The following is a 19259-nucleotide window of genomic DNA, read 5'->3' as shown; positions in this document are numbered from 1 at the left end:
TCTCTCTCCCAGGAATCAAACTCAGGACCTTGAGCTCACCAAGCAGGCATTTATGCCACTGAGTTATCTCCCTGGCAGTTACTTTGTTGTTGCTAGGACAAGATACCTGATGCCCACAGGTTAAAAGAGGCTTATTTCACAATTAGCAGAGGTTTTAGTCTGTAAAGATGTTAGCTGGCTCCAAAACAGTGTGGCATGACACAGGGGCAGCACAGAGGAGAAATAGTTCATGGTGTGGCAGGCAGCAGGCAGCAAGCTGCAGCAGTAGCAGCCTGTCTTCTTTTTGTCGCTTTAATTTCCATCCAGGCTACAGGCATATGCCCGGGGTGGGGCTTCCATTATCCATGGCCTTAATGCCAGTATCGCACCCTTAATCCACATTCATGCCTCCTTATCTACCCACCGGCAGAACCTGTGAGCATCTGAGATTTTGGGGGATTTCTGTAGCTTGTATCATGCTACATTGCTCAACCTGTTTAGTAGTGGAATAGATTCATTTTATTGTAATAGACTCCTTAGTGTTTTCTATCTATTAGAAATAGAAATAGTTTTAATTTTTCTGTTCCAATCTGGGTACCTTTATTTCTTTTTCTTTCCCCTGGGTGTTCTGGCTAAAACCTGTTTTCAACAGCTCTGTTGTGTTCTCCAGTAGACTTGGAGAATGGACATCCTAGTCTTTGCTAAGCTTATAGGAAAGCACCCTATCTTTCAGTAGCAGTGTGGTGCTAGCCGTCTGTGTCCACAGGACCCTGTATGGGGCTGAAGAAGTTCCCTTGTTCACTCATTGTTTGAGTGCTTTCATGGGAAAGGTCATTGGATTTTGTCCCACGCCCTCTGCATCTACTGAAATGATTGCGAGGTTTTCATCTTTGTTCAATTCATATGATATAATAGGATGTGGACACATTTTTCCACCTTAAACAAACGCTGCGTTTCTGAGATAAATCCCACATAGTTGAGTGTGTGTGTGTGTGTGTGTGTGGGTGTCTGTTGCAGGACTTGGTCCTCCGGTACATACTGAGGCCTTTCCCACCTCTGTTCCCAAGGAAGATCAGCCCTTGGCTTCCCTTGCTTGGGATGTCTTTGCCTGGTACAGTGTAGCACTGAGTTGGGAAGGGTTCCTTCCATTTCTGCTTTCGGGAGCGGTAAGTATTGATTCTTCTTCAATTCTTGATAGCGTCCATTCCTGGGCCATTAGCCCTGCTTGCCTTGGTGTCTCAGCTGTGGATGTTTGCTGTATCGCAGGTTCAGCCTTTCAAGCCTTTGTTGTGGCTTGGAGTTGTACTGAGCTGGAGAGGCATGGTCCACATGCTCAGGGCTTTTAAGGATCACTTACATTAGGTTTGCTGCCTGGTGATTGCTGTGTCAGGATGCGAAGTGTCTTCCTGATCCTTCTTCGAATTCTCCAGACACCGAGCACCAGGCTCAGAGGGGCTGAGCCCCATCCCTTGCATCCACTGGCAGCCTGGGCTGCAGATGGGATAAGGGAGACAAGAGTGGAGGGTGGGACCCGAGAGAGAAGGGCGCGAATGGCACCCCCACCCTCCGGGCAGCCTGCAGAGAGCTTGCTTTATGACATGGAGTAGAAATGAGAAACTCGAAAATGACTGAGGTGGTTCCCATGAGGGAAACAGCTGGGCAGGAGCCAGCGGGGTGTGAACTGCACTCAGGCTGGGGTGGGTGATGAGAGAGCAGTTGTCCTTTTTGCTTCCTTTTTAAGGTTTCTTTGATGGAGTTTACTTGAATACTTCTTTAACTTTGTGTGCTGGGGCTTGAATCCAGGGCCTTGTGCATGCAAGCTTTCTGCCACTGAGCCATATCCTCTGCCTTTTAAATTTTCTGAGACAGGGATTCACAAAGTTGCCCAGTCTGGCCTTGGAGTTGCAGTTCTCCTGCCTCAGCCTCCTGAGTAGCTGGAATTATAGGCATCTGCCAAACTTGACTTTAAAAATGAGGAAAAGCTGGCTGATGACCTTCTGAAGCAGGCGCTCTTCCCCACGCCCTTCCAGGGCCCGAAGGCTGAAATGATGAGTGGCTTCTCCATGGACACTTGCTTTCTCTGGGCTGCTTTATGGCCAACAAGGTCGCTGAGGGTGACCAGTCAGGAGGACTGTCCTTCCTGTTGGTGTCTGGGGGGCTTTCCATTCAGTGCAGAAGTTGTGTCTCTGCTGGCTTTTGTGGGTGAGGGCTGGGAAGTGAGCAGTGTGTTAAGAGGGGCCATCTCCTGGAGCAGGATGGGGGAGCAGGGCCGCGCCACAGCAGGCAGCAGGCAAGGTCTGGCTGCTGCCCACACTTCATAGAGGGGCCGGGGGGACCGCACTGGACATTTGTTTGGGAAGCCACAGCGCAGGAAGTGCAGCGTTCACTCTCAACACTGTCACTGCTCCCCCTCCATGTGGTGTGGTTGGTGGTCAGGGCGGTCTCTTGTGATGGTAGCCAGGTGTGGCCCCACCACCTCATGGCCCTCTCGCTGTGAGGTCAGCCTCTGGCCTGCCTTGTGCCGAGGGTCTGGGGCTCATGTGCCTGGGTCTCCTCCCCCTTGGCCCTGGGGTCTTGGGCAAGCGCTTTTCCTTCTACAGACCTCACTCTCTGGGTCTGTGAGCAGTGGGGGAAGGAGGCCACCATTTTTGAGCGCCTGCTGTGTGCCAGGCCCTGGGTGGAGGACGTGCCCTATGGGCACCATTGGTTGGCTTTTAGTCATCTTTATTGCAGCCGCTTGTGCATGGCTTTTGTGATGCCCAAGGACACCAGCAGGTGAGAGCGCTCCTGTTCTGCCTTTGCTCCCCTCCTGTGTAAAAAGACTGCGTTTTCCCTGTGGACAGTGTCTTGGAAAAGACAGAGAAGAGGTTAAACAATCACTTATTCCTCCATCACTCCGGAAACCACGGCAGCAAAGGCCCACCAAATGGCTCTCGTGTGGGGCTTCATGGTGCCCCCTGCAGGTGGTCTTACACTGCCCCCGTGGAGCCCAGTCCATACCCACTGGCAGGAACCTCGGGTTGACGATGGCAGGTGAGAAGTCTCACAGTGTGGACAAAGCAGGCCCTTGGCACCCACCTCTAGCGAGGGCGCTGGTGTAGGAGTCTGGTACAGGGAGTCTAGCATGGCACCCCAGTAGCTCAGGGTGGACGCCCCCTGAGCCAGCCACTCTGCTTGGGGGATGTATGGTGAGCCCGTCATCAGGTACCCCCAAGATTTGTATGAAAAGGTTGCGTCCTCAGGTAACCCCCCACTGAGAGGGAAAAGCCTAGGTGTGTGGCTGGAAGCCGTCCTCAAAGTCTGTCCATTCCTGTCCAGCTCTGTCCTCTGTATGCACGGAAAGGGTCTCACAACAACGGGGCCACTTGTTCCTGTCTACTCTCACTACCTAACAGATGTGAGTGCCTCAGAGCTGGTGTCTGAAGTGTCTCAGAATGACTTCAGCACTAGAAGCTGTCCTGGAGGCCAGGAGCCAGGGGGGTGCCAGGGGCCTGGAAGACGCTGTCAGTGGCCTGGGCCTCCTGAGGCTGCAGGGGACCTGTCCTGGGAGGCCCCGTCCTGCTCCTGCGGCTCTTGGTGCTCATGGCTGCCTTTGGTTCCTGGGCTCACAGAGGCAGCGTCCCGACTGTGCCTTGGTCCTTGTGTCACCTCTCCTTGCCTCTGCGTCTTCATCTCTTCTGATAAAGATGCTGGTCACTGCATTGTGACTCACTCTGGGACCCCATTTCCCCTTAATCACGTCCTACAGGCCTGGTGAGATCACTAGGCAGGTGTGGGGGTGAGGAGTTCAGCCTGTGATGGTGCCTGTCACATGTACCCAGGGCGTGTTTCACTGTCGCTGGTGTCCTTCAAACGTGGTGTTCGGGGGTGTTGGAGCTGGAGTGGGGCCCATGTAGTACTGACATCATACCTTGATGCCATGTGAACCTTCAAAAGCAGGCCAGCACCTTGGGCAGCTCCTGACAGCGCCCTGTTCATCTCCCTTCCTCCTGACACACCCTGGGGTCCCAGTGTTGGGACCTGGGCTTAGGGGCAGCTTGTGCAGTTGGTTGATCTATCCTGGGAGCATTTGGCCTGGGGTTAGGATGGGGTACAGAGAGGGAAGTCTGTGCCATTCCTCCAGGTGACAGCAGTGGGCCTGGCAGCCTCCACACAGGTCCCCCGTTATTCTTTCTCAACCCTGCTCTGTACCCTTCCCTGTTAAATGCAGGTGCTTTTCTGAAACTTGGATGTCTTCCTGTATGGAAAAAATCACATTGTTTTCTTTCAAAAGCAGTAATAAAAATTTATAATTAGATTATGTGGAAGAGAGTAAAGAAGTAAACTAGTGGCACCTAGGATCTCTTGTTAACCTTTTGTGTTCCCAGGGGACAGGGCCTGGCACTGAGCTGGCCAGTGCCCCTGGCACTGAGATGCCCTGTGAATGTTTGTGACTCAGCAGAAAGTATCAACAAATACATGATGCAGAAAATTGAGCTTGTGAGGGACACTTGGCCTTGCGCTCCGCCCGCCTCTTGGTGATGTTTGCCTGTCCACACGGAGCTTGTTGAGGGCACTGACATGATTTACATCGTCCGTCTCTGGGGCACAGCATTTTGCCAATGGGACAGACACCTGGGTTTGTATCAGAAGCTGTGCTGTGTCCCTGTCAGTATCCAAAGTGGCCGCAGGTGGGAATAAAAGGGATCATGCTGTGCCGGGCATGGTGTTACACGCCTGTAAGCCCAGCACTAGGGAGGCTGAGGCAGGGGGATTGCCTCGAGTTTGAGTCCAGCTTGGGCTACATAGAATGTTCAGGGCCAGCCTGAACTACATAGCAAGACCCTGTCTCAAAAAAACAAACACAAGATGAAAAGGTCAGACTTCCACCTGCAGGGCACTCCCTGCTCAGCTTGAAAGGGGAACTGGTTCTGAGAACTGCTGTGCTCAGAGGAGCCAGGGAATGAATTATGCATTAAGCTATAATAAGACAAATCAGCGCAAATGGAGTGCACACTTAGCCAAAGCCAGGATGTACCTTTCTGCAGTCCGTCGATCGGTGGCAGGGCTGGTGACCCCTGGGTAATCCTGCCCGGTCAGCAGTTGCTCTGGGCTCCGTCTGCTCTAGAGGAATGTAACTGAGTGGGTGCAGGGTGCACATCTGTAATCCCAGCTGCTCAGGAAGCTGAGGCAGGGGCATCGGAAGCTCTGGGCCAGCCTGAGCAGCTTAGCGAGGTGCTGTCGGTCTCAAAGTAAAGAGCTAAGAAAGGCTGGGGTGCAGCTCGGGTGGAAGCTTGCCTCACTGCAGGAGGCCCTCGGTTCCTTTCCCAGTATGGAAAGGAGAAATGGGTGTGGGTGGGCACCTGGGCTGGGCAGGCCGTGTGGACACACCCCTTCCTCTGGCTGGTGCCCCTGTCCTATGCTTCTGCTGCCTGTAAGCCGAGGGCCTGCCAGCTCCGAGGGAGGCAGCAGCAGCTGTGTGGTCCCTGTGAGTCTTGGGCTGCCCTGTGGCCTGCTCCCTCAGGGAGCACCATCTTCCCTTGGTCTTCCAGCCCTCCTTTTTCCTTTCCCGCGTGCTTCCTCTTTGTGGTCCTCCATGCCACTTTCTCTCCAGTGCCCTAGAACTGACATCTTCTGTTCTCACTGCATTCCTTCCCCTGGTGAGCAAGTCCCAGTGCCACCACTTCCCAGCTGTGTGACTTTAAGTAGCTTACTCAACTACTCTGTGCTCTGAGGCCCCACTTTCAAGGGTCAGAGACGACAGATCTCTTCAGCTGTGCCCAAGGATAACAGGGTAGTACCAGAGAAGTGAGCACCCAGTAAATCTGCTTGACTGTCCCTGGTAGCCCTCAGCTACCCACTGCTCAGGTGACAGATCTTTCTGGGGTGCTTCTCACATGGTGGACACGGTGTCAGCACAAAGGTGTGGTGTGGATCCAGTGGATCCAGGTCTTGGATACTTGGAGCTTAGATCCTAAAATGGAGGAAACAGAGGGGAAGTCGGTGAGCATTAAGTCTGTCATGGGAAATGGAAGTGAGGCACAGTGAGAAGGAGGAGGAGGGGGAGGGGGAGGGGAAGGGGGAACGGGAGGGGAGGGGAGCGGGAGCCATTGATTCTGAGGCGGCGCAGGCTGCAGAGCCTGGAGGTCTGCCCCAGCCCTCCTTCTGCACTTCCAGCTGCAGACATTGGTCAGGTTCACAGCTTCCTTCTTTTTAGCTGTGTGACATGACTGGCACTCAGCCTGTGTGGGCCTCAGTTTCCTCATCTGTCAGCCTGGTGACCTCCTCTACCTCCTAGGGGAAAATCACTCACAAGGTTGAAAACCCCGGCTCTCCCAGGGTGGTCCTCAGACCCTGCTCCAGAACTGCTGGGAGCACGGGGGGACATGTAGCTTCTCTGCACCCGTGCGTCCTGCTTCAGCTCTCAGGTGACGCCTGCGACCTGGCTTTTGGAGCAGGGGTCCCAGCGGCTCAGGGGATCCGGCTCACTGAGGTTTGCAGAATGTGGTGGGCAGTTGTGGAGATGGGGTTGTCTCATCCTTAGGGACAGAGGGAACAGCGAAAAGCCCCAGGAGTCTCTGGGTGATGGTGACATAGCCCTTGAGGCCCCAGCACGGGAGGATGCCCGCTCCCACCTCTTTGCTGACTGGGTTTCTCTTGTCCCACAGGATTCCAGGGCATGCTGGTTTATGTGGAGGACAGACTGAGCCCTGCACAGCTGGTTAGCACGGTGGAGCTGCTTGACGCACCTGCTGGAGGGCAGGCGTGAACCTCAGGACCTCGACGTCTAAGCCGAGTGGAAGCATGTCGAAAAAGGGCCGGAGCAAGGGCGAGAAGCCCGAGATGGAGACGGACCCTGTGCAAATGGCCAACGAGGAGCTGCGGGCCAAGCTGACCAGCATTCAGATCGAGTTCCAGCAGGAAAAAAGCAAGGTAGGCGGCGCACGCCCGGTCTCCACGAGGCTGGGCGGTGGGCATGGGGGGGTGGTTGTGTCCTGGGTACCTGTGGCGGGTCCTCTCCCACCTAGGCACCCTTTTCCAGTTGGTCACAGAACAGACGCAGCCCTGTTGGCTTCACCATCTCAGGCAGGTGACTTGAAGCCTCCTCACTTCTGTGATCTTTTTTCTTCTTTTGTCTTTTTGAGAGAGGGTCTTGCTGTGCAGTTCAGGCTGGCCTTGAGTGCATTTTGTAGCCCAGACTGGCCTCTAACTTGAGGCGATCCTTCTGCGTCAGCCTCCAGAGTGCTGGGATTACAGGCGTGCAGCACCACACCAGCTTTGCACCTCTCTCCTGTGCTCTGAGCTTCTCCAGGGAGTGGTAATAGCTGCCCCATTTGAGATTGTCCTGAAGGCCTGGTGCCATGGACACAGGGCAGAGCCCTGTGGCATCTGTGTCCTTGGCCGCCACTGTCCTCTTTGTTGGTGTGGTTCTGCCTCGGGGGTTCAAGGACAGCACTGTCCTGGGTTCTGTGACCACAGAACGGGGTGGGACTTGGTCCTGGGCCTGAGTGGTGTGAGCAGTGGAGGGCCTGGCCTAGCTGGGGAGGTGACACTGGGCCTCGGAGGTGCTCTTGGGTCCTGTTGTGGCCCCAGAGGCTGAGGGGGCAGCAGGGGGCCTGTCCTGTGAAGTGCTGGGACTCAGGCCTGGCTGAGTGTCCGAGAGGGGTCCAGGCCTTGGCCTTGGCTCTGACCCCAGGACTGGACACTGCAGAGAGAGCAGAGGCCGCATCAGGACAGAGGTGGCACCAGGAGGCCAGCTTCTGGAGCTCTTCCAGCTGCCTCTTCCAGCTGAGGCTGCCACACCCTGCCTGGTCAGGATGGCTGTACCTGCCAGGTTGGCGGAGCAGAGTCTGAGTGCCCCGCAGGTCCGACTTGGAAATGGTAACAGCAGCTGTGGTTTGGGGGGAAGCTGCACGCCTGAGTCACATGAGGTCTCACGCTACCCCGACCTTATTTTATTTGGCACAGGGTCTCACTACACTGCTCAGATTCATAGTAATCCTCCTGTCTCTGCCTCTCCAGTGGCACCACGCCCAGTTTGGGTGGCCAGCATGGCATGCATGGGGTTCTGGGGCTGGCACATCATATCGTCCTGGGCATCAAACCTGGGTCCTTGCACTTGCCAGGCAGGCCCTTAGACCATCAAGCTCTCTCTTCAGCCCCCAGCCCCCACCCCACAACCTTGATGCCAGAGGTGACCATGGGTCAGTGTCACCATCTGTTAAATGTCTGACCCCTGGTTCTCTGAGGAATGAGTGAGTGAGTCACATCGGGGCCTGGGAGTCACAATTCAGCCGCCACAGCAGCCAGCAGAGTGGGAGTGGTGTTGCTGGCTGGACAGCAGGTCTGCGGGAGGCCCTGTGCTCAGGCCACCTTCCTGCCTCTGGGACACATGGCAGTTCCCACAAACAGATGTGGTCCAGCTGTCCATCCATCGGCGCCTCAGTGCCTGCTCTGGAGGGCTTTACCTGTATGGCCACAGGGAAAATATCTGTTCTCGGTACATTCAGCACTGTGCTTGCTGTCTGCTATGAGAACCGTAAATGTACACTTTACAGTCACATTTAAATTATCTTCATTTTGATTTCATACTGAGTGTCACATTCACAGTGCTCTTGTTTTAGCGAAAGATCTCTGTTAAACACTGTCTGGCTATGGTACTGTAGGACTCTGGTAAATGTGTCCATCCATCCATCCATCCGCCCACCCACCCACCCAGCCATCCATCCAGTGAGCCCCCTGTGTGCACACTGCAGGCCTGGGGTGTGACTTGCATTTGGAAATGACTCAGCCTGAGTCCCCATGCAGGGTGATGCCGTGATCCACAGGGACTGTAGTCCACAGCACTTGGCACATTGTGTCGGGCTCATAGCAGACGTGCAGGAAAAGAAAGACAAGCAAGTCATCATAATGGAGCAAACTGAGGACTTACTGGCTGGAGGGGATGTTCACACTGCCCCTGTGCCCAGTGGCGTCGACCCCTGGGTGTCCTGAGCATCAGTCAGGGTGACCAGAGCCCCCAGCCTGGAGAATTCCTAGGACTGGTGGGCAGCCACTAGCTGGAGCCAGGTCAAGCAGGTTGCAGCTGCCACCCACTTGCCAACCAGCGAGTCACTGCGACCAGTGTTTCTCGCGGGAGCCTGCTGCTTCTTCTCCATGTGACATCTGTGTCTATGTACATCCCCCCACACTTGTGTACCCCGCTTGTCCCGGTTGGCACCCTCTGCAGCCAGGCTGCCCCCAACCCCTGCGCTCACCTGCCCCTCCCCCATGACTCGCACCTGGGCATGCTGCTCACACCTGGTGCACGTGCTCCAGACCCTAAGAACAGAGCTCTGTGTATCACTCGGGAACTTTCCCCTTCCCTGGTGGGCAGATGTGAAGAGCGCTGGACGAGCCAGCAGGAAGGTTGTTCTGGCGGTCTAGGACCTGCCTGAGAGCAGTCTGCTGCAGAGTTCCCTTGTGCAGTGGGAACTTCACTGCTCCTGAGAGCTTCAGGTGACCAGATGAGGCCCACTCGCTCCGCTTTGCCCAGTCTGCTGATACACATGCTGACTTCTCCTAAGAGGTACCCTCACTGCAGCACGTGGTTTGGCCCTTGACCACGTAATTGGTCGCGTGGCCCGGCCAGGTTGACACAGAAAATGAACCATCCCAAGTTTACGTAATTGCTAGGGAATGCAGCTCAGTAAAGCAGGGCTGGGATCCAGTGGGCCCTTGTCCTTCTGACCTAGTTCAGTGTCCACACTCCCCAAGGCGATTAGGACCACGTGGCCTCCTGGGAAGCGAGCAGAAGTGTTTCATCCCTTACTGGGGAAATCATGTATATACTTAAAAGTCTTGGCTTCCTAGCAGTGAGGAGAAGATTCGATTTCAGCTCTGGGTGAGGTGGGCAGGGATGGCTGGTCATCTTGCTCTACATCGGTGGCTGTCTTTGGTCTAACGAGATGCTGACCTGTCTCATGTACTTGCTTTGGTGGCTTTGCTTATTTTCTGCTGTTCCAAGGAGGGACATATTCATACTCAGATGTCATAAAACTCCTAAAATCAGTGGTACCATGGTCAGCAGTGACAGGGTGGACGGAATTGGTGCCGTCTCCACCGAAGCAGCTTGTCTGGCTGTAGAGGGCCCTCTGGGACTTGGTACTATGTGGCATTTAAAATGAAAGCTCCAGTGAAGTGTCTTGGAATATTTTAAGAAAATGCCCCCCCCAGCATATTTTACGAATAACATCTTAAATTGTTTGCTGATTAGATGCACAGACTCAGGCCATTTGGTGGCCTGGCACCTGCAGAGCACAGGCCCTGGAGCCAGGGGTCACCATGCATGGGCCACTGGAAGTGCATTCTAGTGCAGAAGCTGCCTGGTGTTGGTGAGAGATGCTTTCAGCAACGTGTTTTATGATTGGTGCACAACCCTTTCTTGTTCATCTTGGAACTGAAGGGCATCCAGGACTTGACTCTCCAGCATTCTCAGGGGTGGCCACCTGCAGGGAAGGTCTCAAGACAGCCCTGATGGAGGAAGGGTGCTGGTGGGGGATTGGGGGAGCTCAGGACCGTCCAGGTGACTCGGGGGAGCAGGAGTGTGGGGACCCAGGGCCTCAGGGTGCAGAGCACAGGGCCTCGCACCTTCCCCAGCCCACCCCCGACCCTGACCACCTTGCGCTCCTGCTGCAGGTGGGCAAGCTGCGTGAGCGACTGCAGGAGGCCAAGCTGGAGCGCGAGCAGGAGCAGCGGCGGCACACGGCCTACATCTCGGAGCTCAAGGCCAAGCTGCATGAGGAGAAGACCAAGGAGCTGCAGGCGCTGCGTGAGGCCCTCATCCGGCAGCACGAGCAGGAGGCGGCGCGCACCGCCAAGATCAAGGAGGGCGAGCTGCAGCGGCTGCAGGCCACGCTGAATGTGCTGCGTGATGGCGCGGCTGACAAGGTCAAGACTGCGCTGCTGGCTGAGGCACGCGAGGAGGCGCGCAGGACCTTTGACAGCGAGCGCCTCCGCCTGCAGCAGGACATCCTGGAGCTCAAAGCGGCTCGCAAGCAGGCGGAGGAGGCGCTCAGCAACTGCATGCAGGCCGACAAAGCCAAGGCTGCTGACCTGCGCGCCGCCTACCAGGCGCACCAGGACGAGGTGCATCGCATCAAGCGCGAGTGCGAGCGTGACATCCGCAGGCTGGTACGTGCCCCCCCCCACCCCCCACGTGGCGATGCACAGAGCGGCCTTCCCTCCCCCCCAAGCGTGCACATTCATTTTCCGCCACGTCTTGAGGCCCCATGGTGCTCCAGCTGCTGCTCCAGATCCTGGCGGTCCAGCAGAGCACGCCCCACTAGGCGTGGTAGGGAGGCGTGGAGGTGGCCGCAGTGTCCCCTCGCTTGGTGTGTGTGGGCATCAGGGGGCTCGGAGCCATGTTCTTTTCTGTGAAGTGGTCCTGTGGTAATTGCGCAGGGCTGTGGTGAGACAGGCGTGCAGTATGGGGTCAGAGTGCCAGATGCTTGCTTCTTCATCTGTTGGCTTAATCCAGGAGCGGGCCCGCGCCTCCATGTTGGCCATGGTAGGGCGATCACCAGGACAGGCCAGCCACGCTGCTGCCACGTGCAGGGCAAACGTCACTGGCAGACAGTGTCAGAGATGCTGAGGAGCTGGGAAGCTGTAGGCCTGGGTGCACCGGAACGCCCCAGGGCACGGGAAGGAGCCCTTGCTGGGGGAGGACAGTCCCAGCCACGCCTCTGGGACATTCTGAGGTCAGGTGGGGTGGAGGATGGGGCTCCCTTGGACGGAGCCTCCCCTGTGTGTGAGAAGTAGGACATTTTGCTGTCTCTCTGGGGTCACTTGAAAGAGTTTGCTCCACAGAACATTCTCTCCTTTCTGTGGTGATGGGAGAGGCCAGTGAGCTCCCTCAGGGAAGGCAGTGTGCCATCCTCCAGGGCTTCTCTGGAGGTAGGAAGCAGGCCTGTGGAGGAAGGAGGCCTGCAGTGGACGGGGCTGAGCCAGTGTGGTGTTGGAGGCTGAGAATCTGCAGCTAGAAGAAACATTAGCAGTGTTTGCCAGAGAGATTTAGTTACTTTTATTTGTTTGTACTGGGAACTAAACCCAGGGCCTCCTGCATGCGGGCAGGCACCAAGGCAGCCCTTGGTATTTTGAGGCAGTCTCCTACCATGCTGCCTAAGATGGTCATGAACTTCTGGTCTTTCTGCCTCACCTTCCTGGGTAGCTGGGATGAAAGGGAAAGCCATGCCCAGCTGACACGGGCTGTTATCTTGGCTATGATAGGGCTAGATGGAGCTTCAGCGGACAGGAAAAGATGCCTTATACAAACATTAACCGGAAGGGAAGCTGGTCTGGCTATATTAATGTCAAAGACTTCAGGACAAAAAAATAGTCCTAAGCACAGATAAGGATAATTCTTAATAATAGTGCAGCACTAGGGATGTATTTAATAAGAAAAAAAGTATAAAGTGTCAAAGCTAAAAGGATCTATAGACAAAGCCACAGTTATAGTTCAAGGTAAACTAAGTGATGTAACCTGGAGGTAAAAACAATAAAGATATGAAAGGTTCAAATGCGATTAGGCAAGTGAGACTGTGCGCTAGCCGACAGCAGGACCCTGTTCTTCTCAAGGGGACAGATACTCTTTTTATCAAATTGGCTACATTTCAAAATTTATGAGTGGTCACTCAGTCCATAGAGCAAAATATATTTTATTTGCGAAACCGGGGATTGAACTCAGGCCCTTGCACTTGCCAGGGAAGCACTTATTCCACTGAGCCATCTCCCCAGCCCCGCAAAATATATTTTAGACAAAAAAAGAAAAAAAAAAAAAAGAAATGTTGGAACTCAAATATCTGAGCTTACATCTCAGGAAGAAAAAGGATAGCCAGTGCAGCTCCCAGGAAGTAGAGTGGAGGCGATTGTAAAGTGCCAGAAAACATAGAGAGAAAATCAATACAGAAAATCAGCAAATTCAAAAGTTAATTAAAATTGATAGGTTGATGTAGTCCTAGCAACACTTAATAAAAAGAAAGAACAGCCAGCTCACCAAAAAATGTCAAAGGGGAAGCACCACAGCTCCCACAGCCGAGGAGAAGCTTCGAGCAGCGCGTGTGCGTGCTGGCGAGCTTCTGGCGGGACTTCGGTGAAGCCGACGTGTTCCTCAAAGAAGCGCGACTGCCCAGACTGCCGCAGAGGAAGGAGAAGCCCTGAGCAGCCTGTGCCTGTGGGAGACAGCCAATCTGTAACTCACCCCTGTTCCACACAGAAGCCCCGGCCCAGATGACTGCACAAGTAAAGTCTTCGAAGTATTTAAGGAACAAAACTAATCCCACCCGTCAGTGGGGACATATTTGGGCTTATTCATAAAGCCAGCACAACTCTGATGCCAAAATCAGCAATATTTTTTTTTAGCAATATTATTAAAATGGAAAATTTGGTGGTTTTTGCCCGTAAAAGTAGAAGAATAGTAACAAGGTATTAACAGATCACAGCAGCAAGATATAGAAAGGCTAGTCATGATCAAGTTGAGTTTACTCTAGAAATGCAAAATTGATTTAATATTCTAAAATAGAATTCAATGTAATACAATAAAAGGAAAACTCAGTGTGGCCACTTTCACAGACATAGAAAAGAGCGTTTGATAAATTTTAGCTTCATGATGGACCTCTCGGCAAATCAGGAAGGGCATGGAATTTCCCAGGCTGATGTAGTGTTCTATCGAAAGGTGAACATGTTCGTAGAGATGAAATGTTTAACTTTTCCCTCGCAAGTTCAGTGCTAAACAGAGATGCCCGTGATCACTCCTTCTGTGGAGCATTTCACTGGCCAGGACACGAAATACAAAGTCCATAAAAGAAATAAGAGTTTTAAAGATTGTAGTAAAGGGAAACCAGATTATTTGCAGTTGCTTATTGTGATGACGGTGATGTGGAAATCGGGGACCTGACTTAGTCTGTCACTGCTGCAGTGACAAAGCACCACTGACAGTGTACTTTGTAAGCGACTGTGGAATTTATGTTTTGCAGTTCTAAAGGCTGAGGAGTCCAACATGGGGCACCGGCAGCTTGTATATGGTGCAGGCCTGCCCTCGCTCCCCAAAGATCGCCTTGAATGCAGTGTCTGTATGTGGCAGGAGGGAAGGAAGGGGAGAGCAGTGGCAGGCCGCTCGCTTGTGCCTCTTCTGTAGGTCACCGGTGGAGTCCCTTTCCAGGGCCCCGCCTATAATGACACCACATTGGCAGTTAAATTTCAGCGTATGAATTTTGGTGGGACACATCCAGACCAAGAAAGGGCAATACACCTGCTAGAATGAAAAATTACCAAAGTGTTTAGATACAAAATAAATGCATAAAAATCAATTTTGTTACTGTAGATGAGCAATGAAAATGAAATTTTCAGTGAAAATTTACATTTTCAGTGTAAAATGAAAAAAAAATTAAAAAGGCATTTAAAAATAAAGCACCAGAAAAATTAAATGCCCGGGAATAAATCTAAGGAAAGGTATGTAAGATTTCTATTCTAGAGCTAAAAAATATTGCTGAAAAGATTAAAGGAGACCTAAGTAAATGGAAAGAGATGCCTTTTCCTTGATTAGAAGGCGGTGTAGGTCGCAGGGTGTCTGCAGTTGATCTCTAGGTCTGTGAGGGTCAGTCGTGGTAGTCAGCTTGATGCACTGAGAGCTGGGGGTGGGGCCTGCTGAGAGTTGGGGGTGGGGCCTGCTGAGAGCTGGGGGTGGGGCCTGCTGAGAGCTGGGGGTGGGGCCTGCTGAGAGCTGGGGGTGGGGCCTGCTGAGAGCTGGAGGGCGGCCTGATGCTTCTCAGGGTGCTGAAGGACAAGAGCAGTCCAAATATGAAACAGACGGGGGAAAATGACAAAGAACAGAAATTAATGAAGTTGAGACTGAAGAAACAATACAAAGGATCAACCAAAGAGTTGGTTCTTTGAAAGTATGGGAAGGGACCCAGGCTGGGCCAGGCAGGAGGGAGGGACGTAGGAAGGACTGAGATGTGATTGCACACGTACTGGTTGCCCCATGATGAATGCATTCACTAGGTGCTGCAGAAATACTCTAAAAACTTTGAAGGTGGAAGAAAAGGAATTTAAGTGACTTGGAATCTCAGTCTGGAAGCAGAAAAAAATTGGAAGCCTCCTGCAACCTGTACCAATACTTGCTCCAGCGCTGCAGCAGTGGGGCAGTGAGACTGAGGGTCAGACAGGGCAAGGGAACACTGGAGCCCGGGGACAGGCCTGTGTGTGCTGGCTTGATCGCAAATCCAGGAGAAAGGTGGCTTGGCAGGTCAGCCGGGAAGGGGTGGTGTCGGAATAAACTGTGGGAAGAGCTGGGGGTCTGCGGGAGTAGGAAGATGAGAGTGCTGAGCCACAGCACGCCGTCCTCAGAGCTTAGGTCAGAGTGGCCAGGACCTAAGTGAGAACCACAAGCTACTTGGAGGACACAGAAGACCGTTTCTGCAGTGCAGGCGTCTCAAGCTGGAAGCAAACATGCTTCAGGTAGTCATACACCAGTCATTATTCAGGAAAGGTTGTACCTTGGAGGGTTCTGTCCCTTAATGAAGGAGACAAAGCCAACTACAGACTTGGAGAAGGTATTGTCAGGACACGCGCCAGGAAGAAATTGTGCTCAGGTTATAATAATAACCATAAAGTTATAAGAAAAACGACCCAGTTGAAAAATGGGCAAAAGCTTGAAAAGGGGCTGCAAAAAGAGGACACTGTGGTCCCTCACTTGTCACGGAGGCTGTGCTTCAGGCACCCCTCGATTAAGTGAGAATCAGCCGAGTGGCGATGTTGTATTCATTTCAGTATGTGTATATTTAAGGCTTCGTGAGCCCTTCCCACACTCTTTCCCACTTTTAAAAACACTTCTAGTGTTCTTAACCATTGTTTAAACTCATAAACTTAAGTAATTTTACTAACATACGTATATTGTGTGGTACTGCAAAATCCTGCGAGATAGCCAAAAATTCACAATAAATAATTTAGATTAATTTGTCTTTCTTTTTTTTTGTTTTGGGCAGAACCAGGGATTGAACTCAGGCCCTTGCGCTTGCCAGGGAAGCACTTATTCCACTGAGCCATCTCCCCAGCCCTTAGATTAATAGTTTTTGAAAACTGGTGAAACAGTGAGTTTGCAAAAGTCGAGCCATGAAATAGCAAGGGGCTGCTGTACTTAAATCACTAGGAAACCTATGGAAAGTTCCCCGACCACTGATTCTCAGGGAAATACAAATTAAAATGATAATGGGGTTATTTTATATCTAGTATAAGAATATTTTTTTTAAAGTACCAAAAATTGAGTAGGATGAGGAGCAGTGGGAGACCCCCTCCCCATATGTTCGTGGCTACCAGGATTGTTAAGTGGTTAAAATTTCCACTTTGGAAAATGGTTTGGTGGTTTCTCAAAATGTTAAACATGGAATTTCCCACTGACTCAGCAGTTCCACGCCTAGGTATCTACCAAAGAAAAACAAAAGTGTAAGTCTAGGTACTTATGTGTCAGTGTTCATGGCGGCAGCAGCCATCATAGGCGAAAAAGTGGAGACAGCCCAAGAAGCTGGCAGTTGGTGAATCAATAAAATTATATCTGCATAATGGAATGCTATTCAGCAATAAGATGGAATAAAACATCGATACATGCTGCCATATGGGGACCACAGAAACAGCGTGCTAAGTGGCAGACACCGAAGACTGCGTATCGCTGCGAGCTGTTTGTAGGAAATGTCCAGCCTAGCGAGATCGGTGGGGTCAGAAGCTGGCCTGGTGGCCGTGGAGGCACTGAGTGGAGATGGCTGGAACTGGGCCCAAGGAGCTCACTGGGCTGAGGAGAGTGTTCTAAAGCAGAGGACAGCGAAGGTCACGCAACTTAGCACACTAGAAGAAAGTGGGGAGACTGGCGCGCGCTGTCTCTAAGGGTTAAGTCGACACACACATCAGGAATCTAGGCAACATGAGTCACTTTGATCAGGTTACAGCTGTGCGTCTTGTGTCTAGTGCAAAAATAATCCCCCTCTCTGTAATAAGCTAAGAAGCACGCGAGCACCAGGATGGCTGAATTCCTGAGAAGGACGGTGGCCTGGAGCCACTCGAGCGCCCTTGCAGGACCCCACATGTGAGTGTGCTCTGAGATGGAACAGAGACGAATCGGCCACTCACAGTTCCACACACAGCTTTGAAAAATACGGGTGAGACAAACACATTTTCTGATAAATGGGAGGGAAGCTAATTTGTCCGCAGAAAGTGCTAAAGGAAGTTCTTAGCGTGAAGAAAGCACCAGGAGGTGGAAACTCGGTTCTGTAGGAAGGGAATGCAAGGCGTCAGAGTGGGGCAAGTGAGAGTAATACACGAGGTGATTAAAGCCAAATTACACAGCCCTGTGGGGTTTCTAACACACAGAAGCAGGGTGTGGAGGGTGGCAGCACACGGCGGATGAGGTGCCGGCCGTGAGGGGAGTCGCAGTGACACCTCGGTTCACAAAGCTTTTGTTTGTGAACAGTTTGGTTCTCAGAAGCATTTAGCAAAATTTTATTCCCGTTTGCAAACTCTCTGTTGGGCAACAAAGGCGACCGTGGCTGTTTCCCGCACGAACACAAATGTCATATTTTCCAAAGTTGTGGAACAAATGAAGCGCGTGAAGTGAGGCACCGCGTATTTTCTTCCGAAGTCTTAGATCTTGCCTGAGGTGCATGACGTTAACTCAAGGAGATGGAACGAAGGACGGAAGCCAGAAGGCTCAGCTGGGAAGCTGACTGGGAGGGAAGCGAGCTACTAAGGTACGTTTGTTTATACTAAAAGAAGGCAGGGAGAAGGATCCAGAAAAGCAGAAAAACCAGACAAGAGTGAGATTGCAGGAGGCCAGGGGCGGCACAGGGGACCTCATGGGGGCCCTGTGGGAGACCTGAGGGACTCCATCGCCACCACAGCTGCACTGCCTCTGCTCTTGGCCCCACCTTTATCCCACCAGGGCCCGGGGGCCCATTTCATTTAAGTGGTTTTCTCTGGTTCCACAGAGGGGGCATTTGTGGTCATGGGGTATTCTAGAGGCTACCCTGCCCTCCTGCCCCGAGGTGGCTTTTCTCTGGGTCTTCAAGCAGGTCGGGGTCTGGCGTTTGCTGTGCAGACCAACGGGCCCAACGGGCTGCTGCCGCTGCGTCTGTAAAGCTCCCCGTCATCCCGGATATTTTGGAGGGTGATGGCTATAGGATCCCATTTTATGCGGAAGGTGGAGGGGTTTTCTCTGTCTCAGGTCATCGACCATCTTAAGAGATCGAGCCCTGTGCGGTGCAGCTATGAACAGTGCCCTATGGGCTCTGAAAGGAGTTTCAGGTTGTGGTGGTAAAGGTAGGCACTCTTCTGCCTGTTTCTCGACTCAAGTCTTCCATGCATGTGGCATGCAGGGGACTCGAGAAGTAAAAAGTGCAGGAACAAGCTGGGAAGTTCTGAAAAGAGCAGACAGTTAACTTCCTCAAAGTAGAAAGGGCTCACCAAATTTAGGAGAAAACTATCGGTTTTGTAGTCACACAAGAGGAAAGCCAGGGCACAGGCGTCCTGCAGTGGTCTCCTTTGCTGCCTCCTGTTCCTGCGTGTGCACAGAGGCGTCTGTGCAGCTGTAGGGCCCTGGGAAGTGAGCACGAAGGCTTCGGGCCAACACTTGGAATCACAGAAACCGCTGGTGGAGGAGCCCGGCTGGGGGAGGAGGCGGAGCGAGGTGAGCTCCTGTGGCTGCCGGGGGCGCAGGACGTCGGTCTCTTCTCTGTTCTTTGCTGTACGTCTCCTTTCCTAACAATGATGGTATTCTTTGCTGACAAGGCATGAAACTTGGTGTTTAGAGGATGAGGGGTGGCGTGACCAGCTGGAGAACTCCCTGGCTCCCCGGGCTCCAGGCCGGCACAGGTTCTTGGGGGGTTTATTTTATGCTGTGTTTTGTTATTTTCTTCTTTCTTTCTTTCCTTTTCTTTTTTCTTTTCTTTTTTTTTTTTCCAGTCTGGAGATTGAACTCAGGGAGGGCCGTTTGCATTCTAGGGTAGCACTGCACCCCCCACCTGTATCCAGCCTTGTTTTGTGCTTCTTCTTCTTTTTTTATTTTTATTTTTTTTCATAATTTTATTGAGAAACAAATAACAATGAGAGAGTTTCGAATCAAATTGGTAGGACAGTTTCAATAATTAACACATTGCATACATTCTTCTTAGTGGTTAATTTCTGTACAAGATGCAGCCTCGATATCCTATCTACAAACACCATTAGAACAAATCACTCTATTCATTAAGAGAATGTAACTATATATCTATCCTAACCAC

The 19259-nt window shown here is 52.4% G+C and overlaps 1 protein-coding gene across 3 annotated transcripts in view; it reads left to right on the top strand.

Annotated features, from left to right (window-relative positions):
• The window catches only part of Jakmip1 (janus kinase and microtubule interacting protein 1), a 116342-nt gene that overhangs the window by 40845 nt on the left and 56238 nt on the right, over positions 1-19259 (top strand). For 2 of the 3 annotated variants that reach the window (XM_004624581.2, XM_004624580.2), the window contains exons 1-2: positions 6732-6891; positions 10636-11130. In XM_004624581.2, the coding sequence (XP_004624638.1) occupies positions 6763-6891; positions 10636-11130 (624 nt within the window). In that variant the 5' untranslated portion in view covers positions 6732-6762. Of the gene's footprint in view, positions 1-6626; positions 6892-10635; positions 11131-19259 lie in introns of those variants that run through there. The other variant, XM_004624579.2, reaches the window with a different exon arrangement.

The sequence above is a fragment of the Octodon degus genome, unplaced genomic scaffold (genome assembly GCF_000260255.1).
Source record: "Octodon degus isolate 3935 unplaced genomic scaffold, OctDeg1.0 scaffold00006, whole genome shotgun sequence".
Classification (NCBI taxonomy): Eukaryota; Metazoa; Chordata; class Mammalia; order Rodentia; family Octodontidae; genus Octodon; species Octodon degus.
This window is presented reverse-complemented; position numbering and strand designations above follow the sequence as displayed.